The sequence below is a fragment of the Manis javanica genome, chromosome 10 (genome assembly GCF_040802235.1).
Source record: "Manis javanica isolate MJ-LG chromosome 10, MJ_LKY, whole genome shotgun sequence".
Classification (NCBI taxonomy): domain Eukaryota; kingdom Metazoa; phylum Chordata; class Mammalia; order Pholidota; family Manidae; genus Manis; species Manis javanica.
In genome coordinates, this window is record NC_133165.1 from 90,636,727 (window position 1) to 90,654,270 (window position 17,544).

General features: G+C 42.4%; 1 protein-coding gene across 10 annotated transcripts in view; it reads right to left on the minus strand.

Moving 5' to 3' along the window:
- Positions 1–13,268, minus strand: part of POC1B (POC1 centriolar protein B) — a 143,395-nt gene extending 130,127 nt beyond the window's left edge. For 2 of the 10 annotated variants that reach the window (XR_012121513.1, XM_037004807.2), the window contains exon 1: positions 8,377–10,217. Coding sequence is in view for 4 of the 10 variants with exons in the window: in XM_037004807.2 (XP_036860702.2) it covers positions 8,377–9,665 (1,289 nt within the window). In the remaining 6 variants the exon portion in view is untranslated. The other 8 variants (XR_012121514.1, XR_012121515.1, XM_073213599.1 and 5 more) reach the window with 8 other exon arrangements.
- Between the last annotated feature and the right edge of the window lie 4,276 nt (positions 13,269–17,544).

Consider the following 17,544-nt stretch of genomic DNA (forward strand, 5'->3'; position numbering starts at 1 on the left):
AATTTGAGTGTGGCCCTCTGGGAAACTAGCCTAATAGAAGAGTATGGCTCCAGAATCAGATCCTGAACCAGGCTTAGCCAGGCTCTCCTGCTTACCAGCTATATGACTTCAGGAAAGTTACTGAACCTTACATTTCTACATCCACAAAAAAAAGATGATAACACTTCACAGGTTACTGTTTTCTCCTAACTTTTCCCCTCTGATCACTCCCCAACCCCTCCTGTGAAATCCAAGAGCCACCCTTCCATGAGGCTATGCAGTATAAATTCACCATGCTTCGTGCTCCTTTCCTCCAGACACGTAGTCTCAGCCCAACTCTTAGCCCATCTTAGCATCAATCATGATGCACTCGCAGTCCCATAATGCTCTTCTTGTCCCCTTAGCTGACCCTGATATCCAAGCCTTCTCTCCTGTCCAAAAGCTACCATTGAGCCAGAGGAATGGGCCACTAGATGACCTCCCCTATAACCACCTGTCATCCTTGAAAGGCACCCCCTCCTTAACTCCTTGCACTTCAACTTGGGTTGGGGACACCAAGTTCTCTGAAACCCTTTCAAGTGACAATCATTTTCTTTTTCACTCTTCACCTAGAGTCAGGTCAGTCTTCTTCTCTGTTCCAACTCCAGGTTTTAGTTCATGCAATAGCAATCTCAGCCTTACAGATGGAGAAGCATTTTGTGGGTCGGGTGGGGAGTCCTGAAGCACAAAATAGGCAAAATCTCTGAATGTGGAGCTTAAATGCAAATGGAGAAGATGGAGAGAATGCCAGGCAAACATAGCCTTTTCAATTGTGCTAAGAGACATGAAAGATCAAACAGGAAGTCATAATGAGATTTTGTAGGGTAGAATACCTAATTTAGGTACAATGATCAGTGGCATTTTAAGCAGAGGCATGAAGGACAAGGAGCTAGCCAAGCAAAGGGTGAGGAGGTGAATAATGTCTGAGCCCGGAAGGACAGCCGGGACCCTCCAAAGACCCTTCCCTCCATGCCTCTGCAGTGACCCAGCCCTGGGTCCAGGGGTCACATCCTGGGTCTTGTCACCAACAGAACCAGAACCCCTCCCAGATCACTTACTGAAATCCACCACCCTCTGACAACTTGCTTCCCTTGTTTAGTAGCTTCTTTGTTCAATAGCTTCAGTCTCATCCTAAACGTCAGTCCATTGACCTATATTCTCCACAGAGGTTTTTTTCACATTCTTCATTCACTCTCCAATTTATAATCTTCATTTCTCTCCTTATCAAATTTATATTTATTAATCCCCCTCTTACACATATATTCAATCCTGTCACCCTCCTTCCCTCCTTCCAATACCCATGGCAAAACCCCAATCACCCTGCCTTTTCTGGGGCTATATCTGTGCCAGTGAGAATTGCCAGACACACCCCCAGACTGGAAACCACTGGCCACTAATTTCACATGGATCTTCTGTTCAGTAGTGCTCGATTCTGTAATAGTTCCCTCCCCCACTCTCTCTAATGACTATTTAATATTTTCTCCTCTCTCCAACATTTCTACCCCACTCTAGCCTTAGATTTCATGATACCCTATCCTAATGATTTCCCTCCTATCTTTTTGATTTTTCATTCTTGGATTCCTTTGCTATTTCCTCTTCTGATCTAAAGGTTCGAGATCTTTAGGACTCAGAACTTGAACCATTTGCTTTTATTGTTCTGTGTTCTTCCCAGGTGATTGCATCTATTCGCATAACTTTGTTCAAAATCAAAAACAGAAACCAGCCTTGAAAATTCCCTGAGCAGGTAAAAAACAACAACAGTTTTATCAAACAAACAAAGCTGTATTCAGCTCAATTTACTGGACTGACTAGCCCTGGGTCACCTCTTGCTTGTTTCTGGAAACCACCAGTTTCCCAAGGCTGAACTGTTTCCCAAGGCTGATATGAGGTAACCACTGACGAATTCCCTATCATTTAAAAAACACTAATAGTATAACCAGTCCCCTGGAGACTAAACACTCACTGCCATCACTCTACGAAGCCGCCTCATACACTATACCGGAGCTCATTCCATGTCTCGGTTTGAGTGCTCCCAGCTTGCAAACTCTTTTTGGTCGTGTGCACAGTAAACTTTTACTAATTATGACTTTGGTGATTCACTGGTTTTATTTCTAAACTTCGAGCAACTTTAAGTACCATCTGTGTGCTAATAACTCCCAAATTTCTCTTTCCCAGACCACCACCCTAGTTTGAAGACCACCATCCTGGTTTGAACCACATCTCTTGTTGACATTACTATAATAGCTCCTAACTGACTTCTCTACTAGTTCATTCTCCACACACAGTGACCTTTTCAAACTATGAATTAGATCATGCCATTTCCTTACTTAAAACCCTTCAACAACATCCCATGACACTCAGAACAAAATCATAAAACATGGTTTTCTGTTGCTACCCTAACAGTTATCACAAACTTGGAGGCTTAAAGCAAGAAAAATTGATTTCTTCATAGCTCTGGAGACCAGAAGTCTAAAATCAAGGTGTTGACAGGACTCGCTGTGAAGGTTCTAGAGGGAATTCCGTAACTTGCCTCTTCCAGCCTCTGCAACTTCCTTGGCCTGTGGCTCCACCACTCTCTCTGCCTCTGGCTTCCTATTGGCCTGCTTTATTTATCTCCACTATGTCTCTTACAAGGACACTTGTCATAGGACTCCGGGGCTCACCCAGATAATCTGAGATGATCTCTTCTTAATTACATCTGGAAAGACTGTTGTTTTTGTTTTTTTCGAATTAGGGTCACATTTACAGGTTCCAGGGGTTAGGCCACGGACAAATCTTTTAAAGAGCTTTAAAAGGTAGCCCCCAAGGCCTTACCTAAACTGCCTCCCTCTGCAACTTCACCTCTCAAAGCTCTCATTCTTCCTTTGTTTACAGATTCTACCCATTCTGACCTTCTTTTATTTCCTTGATGGAGGATAAGCTCTTTTTCCCACCCTTGGTCTTTGCATATGCTATTCTTCTCTTTGGGTTTTGCCTCGCTAACTCCTTCAGGTCTTGAGTTAAAACTAAGTTCCACAGACAAGTGTTCCTTGGTCCCATAAACTCAAGTGCGTCACCACTGTTATCAGGCCTAAAAGCACCCTGTTCCTTGCCTTAACAGCATTCAACTAGTTTCCCATTTCAAATTGTGTCTGCATATGATTTATGTGTTTACTTATTAATACGTACCCTTATCTCTAACAATGGATGGTGAATTCTTCATACCATTTTAGGAAGCACACCTGTTTTAATCACCTCTGTATGTATGCCCAGAGCATAGAACAGCATATAGCAGGCAGTAGTAGCATTAACTAAATAAAGGAGTACTAAATAAATAGAGTAACTCCCACTTCCCTTTTGAGCAGGACTAGATAAGTGCACCTAAGTGGGTTGGGATGGTGACCAGAGAGCCAGACTCGGCTTGCCTGCAGGAGACATCTCTCCCAAGCCGGTCTGGGAAAGTGACGGAGCTCGGCACAAAAGAAATAGTACCTGATTATTAGCTACTTGTAAAGACTTCTGTACTCTTCAGTTTCTACCCTGGGCAAGATACAGCTCTGGACCTCATCTCACCTTTTATAATAACCTCTGTTGCCTGTTTAAAAGGATTGATTGCAGTTTTTCTGAAATGTTAGGAAAAATTAATACAGACTGATTTCCACTTGTAGCCTAATACTAAGCTGGGAGAATAAGTATACATACTTAACTTGGTTAATTCCACATGATTCAAGTATTAATAATAAGGCCTGCTGGCATGTTTCAAGTCCAGTATGCACAGAAATCTTTTCTGGGGTACATGAAATTTTGTGCTTTCTTTCCCCCTGAAATTTTTTTTAATTGAGATGTAATTCATGTACCATATATTCATCCTTTTAAAGTGTGTAATTCAGTGTTTTCCCCAAAATTGTACAACCATTGTCACTAATTCCAGAACATTCTGAAGATCCCCTCTCCCCGAAAAAGCTATCCTCATTAGCAATCATTCTATTTCTCCTCCTCCCTCCCCCAAGTCCCTGGCAACCATTACATACTGTCTCTATGGATTTTTCACATCCATGAAAACTGAAACACAGAGAGATTAAATGATTTGTACAGGGTTGCAGTCACTTTGTAAGAGAACAAGATTATAACACATACTTACAGTAACTTAATAAATGTATAAAAAACAAAAGATCAGTGAACATATGTTCAGCTCGACCATACACATCCTAAATGTAGCTCTAAGACATCTGATGTATGAAGCAGAGTCCTTAGGGTAGTGTAGTGATTCTCAGGCAGTATGTCAGGCTGAGGAAAAGCTGGGGTGTAGGGCACCAGCCAGAAATCTCTAGAGGAAAGGAGATGCTGCTGGTGGACAGGAATTGCACTTAGGGACAAGGTGATGCAGAGAGAAGGTTGAAAGAAGTGTGAGGTTATATGGCTTATAGGGCAGACACATTTCTTTCAGGCCTAGGGTTTTGAAACTGGTGCTAATGTGCCCAAGTGCCCACTTGCTTCCTTTTAGAGTGCCAGTGGGTCCCAGAACTCCCTGATCATTTCCAGTTTAGTTATGGGTAGTTTATACATTAATAGTGCCAACACCACTTCATAATACTTATTAGTTAATGACACCTTGCAAAATAATGCAGGGACTTTGACTTTTTTATATTCTACTGTCTGTACTTTCAAGTAAGTAAAATAATCATAAGCCTGACTTACTTCTGTTACCATCAGTAAATGAGTACACAGGAACAGTGACCCCACAGACTAAAACCATCAAAGTACATTTGCAAAAACAATTAGGCACACATTTTATTTTATGTCTTAATCAGTATTTCAAATACCATTAACAATAGGAAAAAAGGATGGAAGCCACTCGTCACACAGGAAAATAAATTTATCACCCAAAAGAGATTAATCTGAACCTCAATATTCTTTGTATTCTTTTAAAAATGTTATTAAACAGCAACTCAAAGGGACAAATAAGTCAAAACTAAATATTTTATTAATTAAAACCAAGACCCTAAAACCAACTAAGGCTGTACAGCTTAAAAATAACCTCTTGTCCTCAACGTATAAGTTTGATTTGCCAACATATAATGAATACTCAGGAGCCTGCGTGAGCTTACTACAGGGTGAGCAAACAAATTTTCTTTCACGAACAAGTTATTCTCAGTTACAAAGATCCCACAGATGACTAGATTATCTGTTTTTAAAAATGACTTCTAGAAATGCCTATTAGATCGTCAGTCTATTCATAGAATTGGACACTAAATGACACAGTGGCCATTTAATATCAAAACTTCTTATCTACCAAATATTTTACTGGAACTGTTATTAAGCATGTAAATGAAGTTAAAAGGTCAACTCTTAATTGCCTATAGCAAAAGAGAGCTTTGGGATCAGTTACAGTTAGGGAATCAAAATATATTTTGTTTATAGTTTTACAGTGTGTTTTGGAATTAAATTGGAAATGCCTATAAATAAAAATGAGAGTCTTGTTCTTCTGTTACGTATACAATCGTGAGGAATGAACAGCCTGACTGTTCTGAATTATTGATAGAAATAAAGCACTAGCCTAAAATTTCTTGCAAAAAAATTAATGGGTCTCATCCTATAATTTAGGCAAAAGGTAAAGAATTAACTAGTTTACTTTTCAGTGTCCCCTTTCCCTTTAACAGGAGCAGCAAGACACAGAATAAAAGTAACTACAATAAGTACTTCCCGAATATGTCAGTTTTAGTTCTTCCATTTGAAAGGAGGCAAACAAGGACAACAAAAAATAAATAAATAAGAGAAAGGATGATTAAAAAAAAAACATTTTGGGCAAGGGGAAAGGGTAGGTTAAGAACATCTGCTGTCAAATCGGCTCTTTTGCAAAACACAGAGTATTATAAATCCTTCTTACAATATACCCAGGGCCATGCACATTGCACATGGAATCTGGACAATACTTCACAAACTTTAAGTTGCTAGATAACTTATAGAAAGTTATTAACACATTTTAATTTTAAAAGCAAAAGGGAAATAAAATATTCATGATATATAGCAATTTTACTTTTGAAATGGTTATCCTAAAAGTTTTTCTTAAATTCAGATTTTGCAAGGTTCCTTCTCTCCAAGTTATAAAGTAGACACTGAAAAACAACTCTACTTATAAATACTGCAAACTAATTCTTTCTGAAGTATGCATTTTTCATAAATCTAGACCAAAGTGAACTAATTGCAATTTAATTCTGAATTCAGCTTGTGATTTCTGGATATAATGGAATAAAACCAGCAAAAATACTCTTTTTCAAAAAGGTATGTTCACTTCTCAGATAATTTAGTTTGGGAAATATTTATATTCTTAGTCTAAAAGATTATCTTTCGAGTTGGAAAGATTAAATATAAAAGTGAAATTGGTTCAACAATTGTCAAACTAAAATAATACAAACATTGACCACAACTTTCCACTCGATCCAAAATAAACCACTTCACTGAGCTCAGCTTACTTAATTTTAAAACCATTTCTCTTTTCCACTTTCATAGCTAGACTGAACAGTGCTCAACATTACCTAAGTTAAAAGTAAAGAGATAAAAAGTATTGTAAAGACTGCACAGTGACTGAATCTGAGAAAGCTGTACTGTACAATTACAACACTTCAGGGCTAGAAGGCATCTTTGAGATCTAATCCAGCACTCACATTTTACATATGAGGAAACTGGGGCCCAAACTGAGTGTTTTGGTCAAATGGTTTGACCAAAGTCACATTCCTCGGCTAAGCCATTCATTCGCCGGCTCATTCATTCACCCACTTACTGAAAGCTGCCTAAGTACCAGGCTCAGTGCTAGGTACTGAAAACATGCATTCACTATTGCCAAGGGGACAAGATGCCAGAGGTTTCCTTGGCAGGAAAAGACTTCCAAGGCAGTCTTTTTTCCTTTGTCTTCTTAAGATAAATCCTTAAATGTCCTAATCAGCAAGAACTGGTAGAAGAGTTCCATAGTTCTTGAGAACTGGGCCCACTTTCAGTTTCACACATTTTGGTAAACACAGTTGAGTTTAACTTCAGAGAGGCCTCAATTATGTTTACTTTAAGTGATTAATCATTAACAAAGGTTAGCACACTACTCTGAATGAGTCTCTCCAGTACATTCATAACTTAAGGAAGTGCAATCCGAAAATGCTCTACACACAAACAAGTTCACAAAGGGGAGAGCTTACAAAATCAGAGCAATTTGAGGTATCAATACAGATCAGTTAAGTCCAATAGCTCAAGTTTACAAAGTGTGGAATGTAAATATTTCCTCATTTCATTCAGACGTGGGTTAATTTTTCTGAGATGGCTGTGTTAAAAAGACCTCCAAAATCACACTCACTGATACCCTCTTCCAATGACACATACATCTAAACCAGGCCTTTCTCCTTAAGATCAACTTTCTTTGATTTCTATTTGACTAAAGGAAAATTAGAGTTTAAAGAACACTAAAGTTTAATGTGCTGGTGAAAAGAAATTCAAATTCTATGCACATGAAAGACAGCAATAGTTCAAACTGTACATTTATGAGTTCTGTTTAAAAATGGGATGGGCAGTGAACTTACCCATCAACACAAATCATCCCTTATTCTGCTTGGACTTTTACATTCTTTAATATTAAGTAGGGCATGTAAATGTTCTGTGCATCTCAATTCACAGAAGGAGAAGCAAGAAACCATACAGACAAAGCTGGTAAATAAAACAACCTTAAAGGAAGGCACTTTGAATCATTAAACAGCAGCTCTCCATGCACCCAGCTTCAGTGTTCTATAGCAAAATGAACCACAGCTTTTACAGAGCTCTTGGAGATGACACTGGGTGATTTCTGATAAAATACAATCTTCACTAAGGCTCTTTGAAGGCCCTTTGAGTTCCCTGAAGCTATTGTCAGCTTGGGATGAAAGTGCTGCAATGCTCTTCTATTTCTCAAACTTCCAGATCTGATTTTTATCTAGAGCATCACAAGTTTTCATCTGAACATTAGGTCGGCCCTCAGGTGTCCGATAAGCACTAAGACACAGTCCTGAATGTGGATGAAAAATGGTTCCATCTTCTTTAAAGTGCCAAATAATGTTTGCTGGAACAGGGAACCCATCTTTTGGACAATTCTGCATTCCTACATGGGTTTTTTGCTCAGGAACCTCTGCACATAACTCTGTCACAGAATTAAACCTTATTTCTTTGTTTGAAGTATATTCAAAGAATTGATTGCCTCCTTGACCATGGCATCCAAACAGTGAGAGGTTAGCACCTGTGGGGTTGCTGTCAGGAGAATTATAATCTAAACACTCAGAAGAGATCCCCATACTGCGAATAGCTCCATGCCAGCCTGGCCTATCCTCTGGAACGTGTAAATAAGAAAACACATTTTTTAAATACCAGTCAAAGCTCTTGCACTTCAGCCGTTCTCGTAGTAATTTTCTTCCAGAAATATCACCATACACTTCTTTCCTTGCTGGAGGGTTTCGATTGTAGAAATGCTCTTTGTACTCATCCATCCACACTTCCGCTGCCCGAGCAGTATTCTGCAGGAAATTGGGTCGAGCATATGGTGCCCGCTTGGGGAATACGTGGCCCACATGGGAACATGGGTGTATCTCCAGTTTACCTCCACACTGCCACACCCTAAAAGACAGCTCCAGGTTTTCACCTCCCCACACTTCCATTCCAGTGTCATATGTCCCAAGGTACTCAAAATATTTCTTGCTGACAGCAAACAGTCCTCCAGCCATGGTGGGAGATCTGATTGGATCAATTCTCGATTTCCGCCTGTCCCTTTCATGTTTGGGGACAGGCTGCCACTGGAACGTTAAACGCCAGTCAAACCCACCAATCATGGGCTCCCCAGTCTGCATATAGAATTCAAAAGTATTCCAATCAATGGTGTCTATAACAGGACAAACAATGGATGTTTCATCTTCACCAATCCTTTCCAAAAGTGGTTCCAACCAACCGGAATTACACTCGCAGTGACAATCCAGGAAAGTAAGGACATCCCCAGTGGCAAAAGTGGCCCCAATCAGGCGGGCCCTAACCAGCCCCTCCCGCTTATTGGTTCTAATCAAGCGGACTCTCTCAAGATTGCTGATGTAAGTTTCAAGTTGTGTCTTCAAATAAACTCTGTCACTCAAGTCATCCACTAAGATGATCTCCTTTAAAAGGACAGCAGGGGAAGTTTCTAAAACACTGTGGATGGTGCGCAGCAAAGTGGACCAGGCTTCATTATAGAAGGCGATGATCACAGAGGTAGTGGGAAGGCTCCTATAGTTAAATTTCTTGGACTTACACTCATACATTCTTTTATCCTCTATGTGGCGGTGCAGGGAGATCCTGTCACTGAGGTAAATATTAATGGCATATCTCTCAATAAGTTCTTCTTGCTGCTTCAGCTCACCTTCATCGAGCTGGAGTTTGCTGGCCTTCCCCCCGTCCCCAAGGGCATGGGAATCGGCAGGGGGCTTCTCATACAGCGGCCGGGACAAATCCTCCGCCCCTTCCCGGGGGTGAGAGAGCTGTCTTGGCCCTCGCTCCCTGGCAAAGCCGGCTTCTGGGGAGGAATGGAAAGTGGAGACGGAGAGCTCCACCAGGATATAGGCCACTGTTAAAAGCGCCAGCAGAAGGCAGCTTTTGCCTGCCCAGGTCCACCTCACCGCCATCCGGATCCTCATGGCCAGGGCGCAGAGGCGCCGCCAGTTACCACGCAGGGAGAGGGCTGCGGGACCCACAGCTCGAGTTCTCGGCTCAGGTGGGAGCGAAATGCCAGGCGGGTCCTCCTTTGATGCAGGCGTTCAGCTCCCTTCCAGCCCTGCGATTTCCCGGGGTCCCCGGAGACCTTCCGGGCCTCGGCCTCCGACACAGCCCCAACTTCTCTCTCCCCACTTCCTCTTGCTCGGCTCACAACTTTTCACAAACTCTCTCGCCAACACCCCACCGCCTGGCGGAGGACAAACCCCTCCCCTTCCCACTCGCTCCTCCTGGTGGTTAGATCGCGAAAGTCCTCGGTCAGACCCAGGCCTGCGGGCGACCCCGAGGGGCGGAGGCGGGGGCTCGGAGCCGCGAGGGGGCCGGTTCCGCTCCCTGACCGCGCAGGATTCCGCGAGGGCCCGGCCTCTCTACCCCCACGTAGGTCCTCGGTGGTTCTCCCCGGGGCCCCGCGCGGACGGAAGGCAAGGTTTCCGCCCAGCTGGGTGTTGGCCTCATCACAGAAAAAAAGACAATAAAACTTACCAAGTTGTTTGCCGTTGGGACTAAAGTCCACGGAGGTGATCGCAGCTTTGTGGCCTTTAAAGTAACGCTCCAGAACGGGGTCCTCCTGGGAAGGAAAGTTGTCAAGTTTTGAAAGCAGGTGCAGACCTCGAATCCGGGGGGCCGGGGCTCAGCGCTGTCCCCTCCCTGGGGTCCGGCCTGCGAAGGGCCACAAGGCGGCGGGCTGCGGGGCCGGGGAGCCCGGCACGAGCGCACGGGGTACCCTCCGTGGGGCCGCCGCGCGACGACCTGCGCCGCAGAACCCGCGGAATCCTCCATCGGAGCTTGCCAGAATCCAGAGCGCCGAGGGACCACCCGGGCTGCTCCCTGACATGCACGTTCCCAGGCCCCGCCCGCGGGCGCGAGTCACCGGTGCGAGGCGCGGCCCAGCCTGTGGTACTTTTCAAAAAGCTCCCAGGTGATTCTGACGCAGGCGCTCCACGGAAACCCCCAGAGAATTCTGGGGGCCACCGAGCTGCCCCGGCTCTGTCCCGGGCGCCGGGGTGGGGCCAGGAGTGCCCGGGAGCCCGGCCGGGGCTCGGCACCGCGACGACCCTGTAGCTGGGAGTGAGACGCGGGCGCCCCGGAGCGACCCGCTAGGAGCCCAGCGGCTCAGGACCGGCTGCGGACCGTTGCTTCCACCTCCCGCCAGGTGCGGGCGCGGCCCCGGCCCGACCCCGCAGTCCACGGGATCGGCTCCGCGGAGGCACCCCCCAGCCCGTCCTTACCGGGGTGGAGGCCATGGGGGAACGGTCGGCGCCGGGCTACCACCGAAGGGGGGAACCGGGGGAAGGGAGGGGCGGGGCAAGAGGGGACCGTGCGGCGCCCGGAACAGTCTGCCCGGAGCGGCGCGCCTCCCGGTCACTACAACAACGGCGCTCAAACCCCGCGCTCCAGGCGTGCGCAGCCGAGCCCCGAGGCTCCGCCGGCGCCGGGGGAGCCGGGCCTCGTCCAGCGGGCAGGCGGGACGCCCGGGGTCAGCTGCGACCACACGCGGACACCAGCGTTCACTGACCCCCGCGCTCCCCGCGGCTTGACACCTAGAAGGAGGGTAGTGACCGGGGTGGAAGAGAGACCGACGGGAGGGCGGGGGCAAGGACTATGTGATCGATGCAATCAGCGTTCTATTACACATTAAAGAGACCGCGCCCGCGAATTTCAAACTTAGAAGGGGAAGCTAGTTTCGCTCTGGGGCAGCTTGCTAGTTATTAACATACACAAAGGAACTAAACCTGTGAAGGACAGATTTGAATTTATTTAATCATTACTTTCCACACAATGACCTTTAAGATAAATATAGATGGTGGATAAACGCGATGACTGAATGTTATTCATTTAATGTTTTTCTGCTGTATGTTTCTGTAATAATTTGCTCATTTGTATATGCTTTAGAGCAGCCAATTTATACTTATGTAAAGTCTTCAGGAAAACTCAGAAAGAAACATATATATTTTGTTTAAATTATGAGGCCACATAGCAACTATAGTCATTTCTACAGCAGGCTTTCTGACACATAATCAGTTGTGTTTCAGAACACTATGAAATTGATAGAGTTACAAAATGTTACCAATGTTTACATATTATAAACTTGATTCTTAGGTGTTCTACACTTGATTGTCAAAGATCAAAGACAGCTTGTAAAATTCCGAGTTCATAACCTTTTATATCCTGCCTCAAAGCGTGAAGGACTCAGCTGAAAATCACATACAAGATTACAAGATAAAGCTTCTTGGCAATGTAAGATAGCATAAGAGACCACAGCTGGTAGGATACATGTTCTATGCAAATGAAAGGTATGCTACACACCTTAATTACAGGTTGTCTAACTAGTTGTCCAGTGATCTAATTTATTTTTAATGAATACTATACATAGCAATTAAACAGATATGAAATAGCTTTAGATTGCAGTATTAGTTTAGTTCAAGTATATGTCTGTTGAATATCTTGCATATGTTTGGCTCTGAGGGACACAAAGGTGACTAAGATATTTTCCCTGCCCTCAAGCACTCAACAGTCTCGGTTCCTATGTCTCATACTTTAGCATGCATTATGATTATCCCAGAAAAGCTGATGCAACATACATGGGGTGGGATCAAGGGCCCTACAGATATAATCGGCTCCTTAGGTGATTGCTAGGGGAGTCTCAGCTGTGTACACTGAGAAACATTGCTGTAGTCTAAAAGATGATGCATCAAGAGTATTGATACTAGCAACTTCTCAGCAGACTGTGGCAGGACTCTAAGCTTTGCTGTTTATTCCCAGTCTAGGTTTGACTTTTTTTTAAAAAAAGCCTGACATACTTAAAAATAATGCTGGATGCTGGTGGGAAGGTAAAATGTAGTGCTGTGGAAAACAGTTCTGCAGTTTCTCAGAACTCCTAGGCATATACCCCCAAGTACTGAAAGTAGGGACTGGAACAGATACTTGTACACCAATGTTCATAGCAGCATTATTCACACTAGCCAAAAAGAGGAAACAACTCACACGTCCAAAAGTTAAATCAAATGTGATACATACTTACAATGAGCTGTTATTCAGTGTCTTGCCAATGCGTTTCAGCCCTGGGCAAGTTCAGTATGGATTCAATGTGACCAAAGAAATTGACAGCAAAACATTCTTGGGGTGAAAGGGTTATACCCAACTTTATTTCCAGGTGGCAGGTCAGTCACTAAAATCCCGTTCACTCAGAGCGAGTCTGCCTGCATTCAGCAAACCGGTCTCTGCCTCTGGGCCCCTCTGTCTGCACAGCCATCCTCTGAGCCCCTCTGTCCACACAGCTGTCCTCTGGGCCTCTCTGCCTGCATAGCCATCCCAATCAGCTGTCCTCTGGGCCTCTCTGCACAGCCGTCCCACACAGTCATCCTCTGGGCCTCTGTTCTCGGTGCTGCCACCACTCCAGCCTCTGTCTGCTCTCCTGCAGCCTTGCAGCCATGCCACAGTGTTGCGCCCAGAGCACTGGGCAGAGCTCTTCATATAGAGTCAACAGCCATGTATTGCCCACAGGTGTGCAGTGAGCTAGTCCACCAGGGCCAGGTGAGAATCCTGGCCACAAGAACTCTCATTTTATCCACATTCAGTAACAAAGGAATGAAATTCTTATATATGTTACAGAATGGATGAACCTTGAAAATATTATGCTTAGTGAATAACCCAGACACAAAGGAACATATGTGATTCCTCTTCTATGAGAACCTCAAGTAGGTGAATTTATAAAGACAGAAAGTGGAATGGAGGTTATCAGGGGCTGGGGGTAAGGAAATGGATAGGTTGTTTAATGGCTGCAGAGTTTCTGTTTGAGATGATTAAGTTCTGGAAACAGTGGTGATGGCTGCAAAAAAAAAAATTGTATGTGCCCATAGTGCTGGTGAGTTGTACACTTAAAAAATAGTTAAAATGATAAATTTTGTGTATTTGATTACAATAATAATAATTCTGGAAACTCTGAGGAATAACTGAGACCTCAGAATTTCTCACAGCCCAAATAGGTCTATTATTGGGTATAGCAGATTAACAGAAAAAGAAAAAGTTGGAGGTATAAAAACTAGCTCAAAAGAAAAGAGAAATTTCTAAGTACAGATTTCTCTCTAAGTCTTTTAGGCAAAACATTTTTGTTCCAATTATCAAAAAAAAATTTTTTTAATCAAATAGAAGAAAAAAATCACCTGTTGTCTCATCACCTAAAAGTTGACTTTTTAAAAATGTATCATCTACCTATGGTATGCTCACTACCATAGGTATGCCAGGGTACTGGTCTAAGTACCTTACAAGTTTTGACATTTAATCCTCATAAGAATGCTATTAGTACTATTTCCATTTTAGACATGAGGAAATTGATATGCAAAGACATAAAGTTTCTTGCTCCAGGTACACAGCTAGGAAGTGGCAGAGTATTAGATTTTAGGGGGTTCCTGCAGACTCTACTCTCTTAATCACTAAGATATGATGCCTTTTGCATGACTGAAAGCATATTGTAAATATGTGAAATTCTGTCTCCTAGCTTATCAGTTTTACAAAAAGAAAAAAAGTAATATCTCCTTTGTTTGCATTCCTTTGTTTTCATTTATTACTTCAAACTGCCCTTCCATGGTTCCTTTCTGTTCTTGATTTTCCTTTTTTGCTATTCCCCACTTTTGCAAATAGCCAAAGTTCAATGGTGGACATTTGGAAATGTAGCCAGTGTTAGGGATATTTTTTCTAACCTCAAGCCTGCATCAGTTCATATCATTCCAGTTGCTACAGTAATTATTTGGGACCCCTCCCCAAACTGAAAATTTTTTAATCTGGCTGGGAGCCACAACATTTCACAGTATTTGAAAATCTGCATGGTGTCGCTAGAGGCATGGTACCACATACAGCAAACTGATCTTTTAATTAGCCCTCCTTTTCCAGATCCCCCTCAAATTAGAAATTTAATTTATCTACTTGGACACAATAAAAGCTTGAGTCCTTTCTAGTTAGTCCCTTTCAAAAGCTGAAAATTCAGGCCTAGCACGGAAGTGCCATCTACTGTTCAATTGAACTAAAAATACTTTGTAGCCTGTTCGCAGGCAGTGTAACTCTCTAGATACACTAGTTGCTCCAAAGTACAGGAGAGTGCACAGAAAGTGCCAGAGCTGTTTGAATCAGTAAGACATAAACTTTTTTTTTTATAAGACTGGTTTATTTCAATCAACATTCAGTCTCCAATTCCTGTCGACTATACCTCACATTACATTTTATCTTCCCGTCTTTCTGTCCTGGTGGCTCCTGCTCCTTATACAGGTGCTCTTCCTGTGCCTCTGAGATTATTTCAGCAATCCCTAATTTACTTTCTGACTTCAAGGAACCCTGGGAGGGGCAGTTGGGGGTAATAAATGAGAGCAATGGAATGGAAACAAAGATGTTACTTTTTTTTTCTTTTTGTAACACCTTAGGCTAGGAGACAGAACTTTACATATTTACAGTATGCTTGCAGTCACACAAAAGGCATCATCACTTAGTGATTAAAGTGATTCTGACTTACTTTCTGTCCTCTGTTTATCCTACATACAGCTAACAAATACATAAGAATCACCAGGGTTGCTTGCTAGAAGTACTCACTTTTGGGCCCCACACACCCCAGAGGTTTTGATTAAGAAAGTATGATATGAATTATAGGAACCTATGTTCTCAATATGTTTTCTAGGTGTTTACAATGTGCATCAATATCTGGGAGCCATTGGAAAAATCTTGCCACAGGTCTTTAAAAGGTACTTTGTCACTATATGGCCTGAGCCTCAAACTAAATCCTATTTCATATCCAGCTCCACACCTCCCCCAGGCCAGTATTTAAGGCATGCAGGCAACTGTGCACACCCACACGGAGCCCTTGCTAGAACCATTCCTACAGCTGTGAATGCCTGTGCTCCTCCCAGCTGCAACCTCCACACAGAGAAACCTCTCTCAGATCCTGGGAAGATTCCATAATTTTGTGAAATTGTCTTTCTCTGAACCTATTCCCTTCTCCCCTTTATATATATATATATATATATATATATATATATATATATGCAAAACTTATAATACTTATTATTTCTTCCTTTGGTTCCCCGTTGTATGCTACTTGGCATTCTACTTAGCACTATTGTACGTTGCTGCATTATTTCTATATTATGTTTATGTATCTAACTGTTCTCCTTGTAGTGAAAGGTCCATTAAGACAAGAACTGTGTTGTATTCATCCTGCTATCACTCTGCAGCCCTCATAATCCCTAACACATAATAGAGGCTCAATAAATGTCTTCTGTGTTGATTGAGGACCTACACCTATGGTATGGCTGACCAGCTCTGTGTTAACTTAGAAGGGCTACAAAAGAAATAGAAAACACGATCATTGTCCTCAAATAGTTTAAAATCTGACTGGGAGACAAGACATGTGAAACAATTAGTGAAATCAGTCTACACAAAAACTAGCTTATGTGAAATGAGTCCACAGTCACCATAGGAATGTTATGAAATGTATGGTAACCATATTATATTTTCATGGTGTCAGATATCCTTAAGCCATGTTATTGGTCTTTGGAGATAATGTTCTTATACCAGGAAACATTTTATAACAGAAAGTGAGCATTTTGTAGGAGGAAGATGGACATTTTAAAACCCTGCAATTTTTTTAAAATGGCCAAATCAGTGGTTTTCAAACCTTAATGGGCATCAGAATTACCTGAAGGACTTGTTAAACTACAGATCGCTAGATCCCATCCCAGAGTTTCTGTTTCAGTGGGTCTGGGGCTCAAGAATTTGCATTTCTAACAAGTTCCTAAGTATGATGTTTATGCTATCAATGAGATGATCAACAAAATGAAAGGCAACTTATAGAATGGGAGAAAATATTTTTTTAAAAATGTATCTGATAAGGGGTTAATATCCAAAATACATGAAGAACTCAATGCAACTCAAAAAACCAAAACCAAAAAATTACAACACTCTGATTAAAAGTGGACAGAGTTGCTGAACAGAGTTGTTGAAAAAACAGCTTCTTTTTTCAAAGAAGACATACTGATGGCCAAGGTGCATGAAAAAGGGCTCAATGTCATTAAGATCAGGGAAATGCAAATGAACTGCAATGAGCTATCTCCTCACCCCTATTAGAATGGCTGTCATGAAGGACAAGAGATAACAGGTGTTGGTGAGGCGACAAAGAAATTGGAATTCTTGTGCACTGTTGATGGGAAGGTAAATTGGTGCAGCCACTGTGGAAAACAGTGTGAAGGTTACTCAAAAGACTAAAAATAGAAATACCATATGATCCAGAAATCCTACTTCTGGGTATATATCCAAAGGAAATGAGAACAGGATCTCAAAGAGAGATCTGCACTCTCATGTTCACTGCAGCATTACAATAACCAAGACATAGAAACAACCTAAATATTTATTGAGGGTTAGGTGGCTGAAGATATGCCATATGTGCAGAAGGATGAAATTGGATCTCTATCTTATACCACACATAAAAATTAAGTGTGTAATATATAAGTATATATAGTCATATAAAAACTATATAAAATTATAGACACAATATATATTTATATGTAATACATATGTATATATATAAATATATGCTCACACATACAGTGGAACATTAGCCAGCCATAAAGAAGAAGGGAATCCTGCCATTTGTAACAACATGGAGGGCCCTCAAGGGCATTATGCTAAGTGAAATAACTCAGAGAAAGACAAATGCTGTTTGATCCCACTTATAAGTGGAATTTAAAAATATCAAACTCATAAATATAGGAGAATGGTGATTGCCAGGGGATTAGGGGTGTGGGAAATGGAGAGATGCTG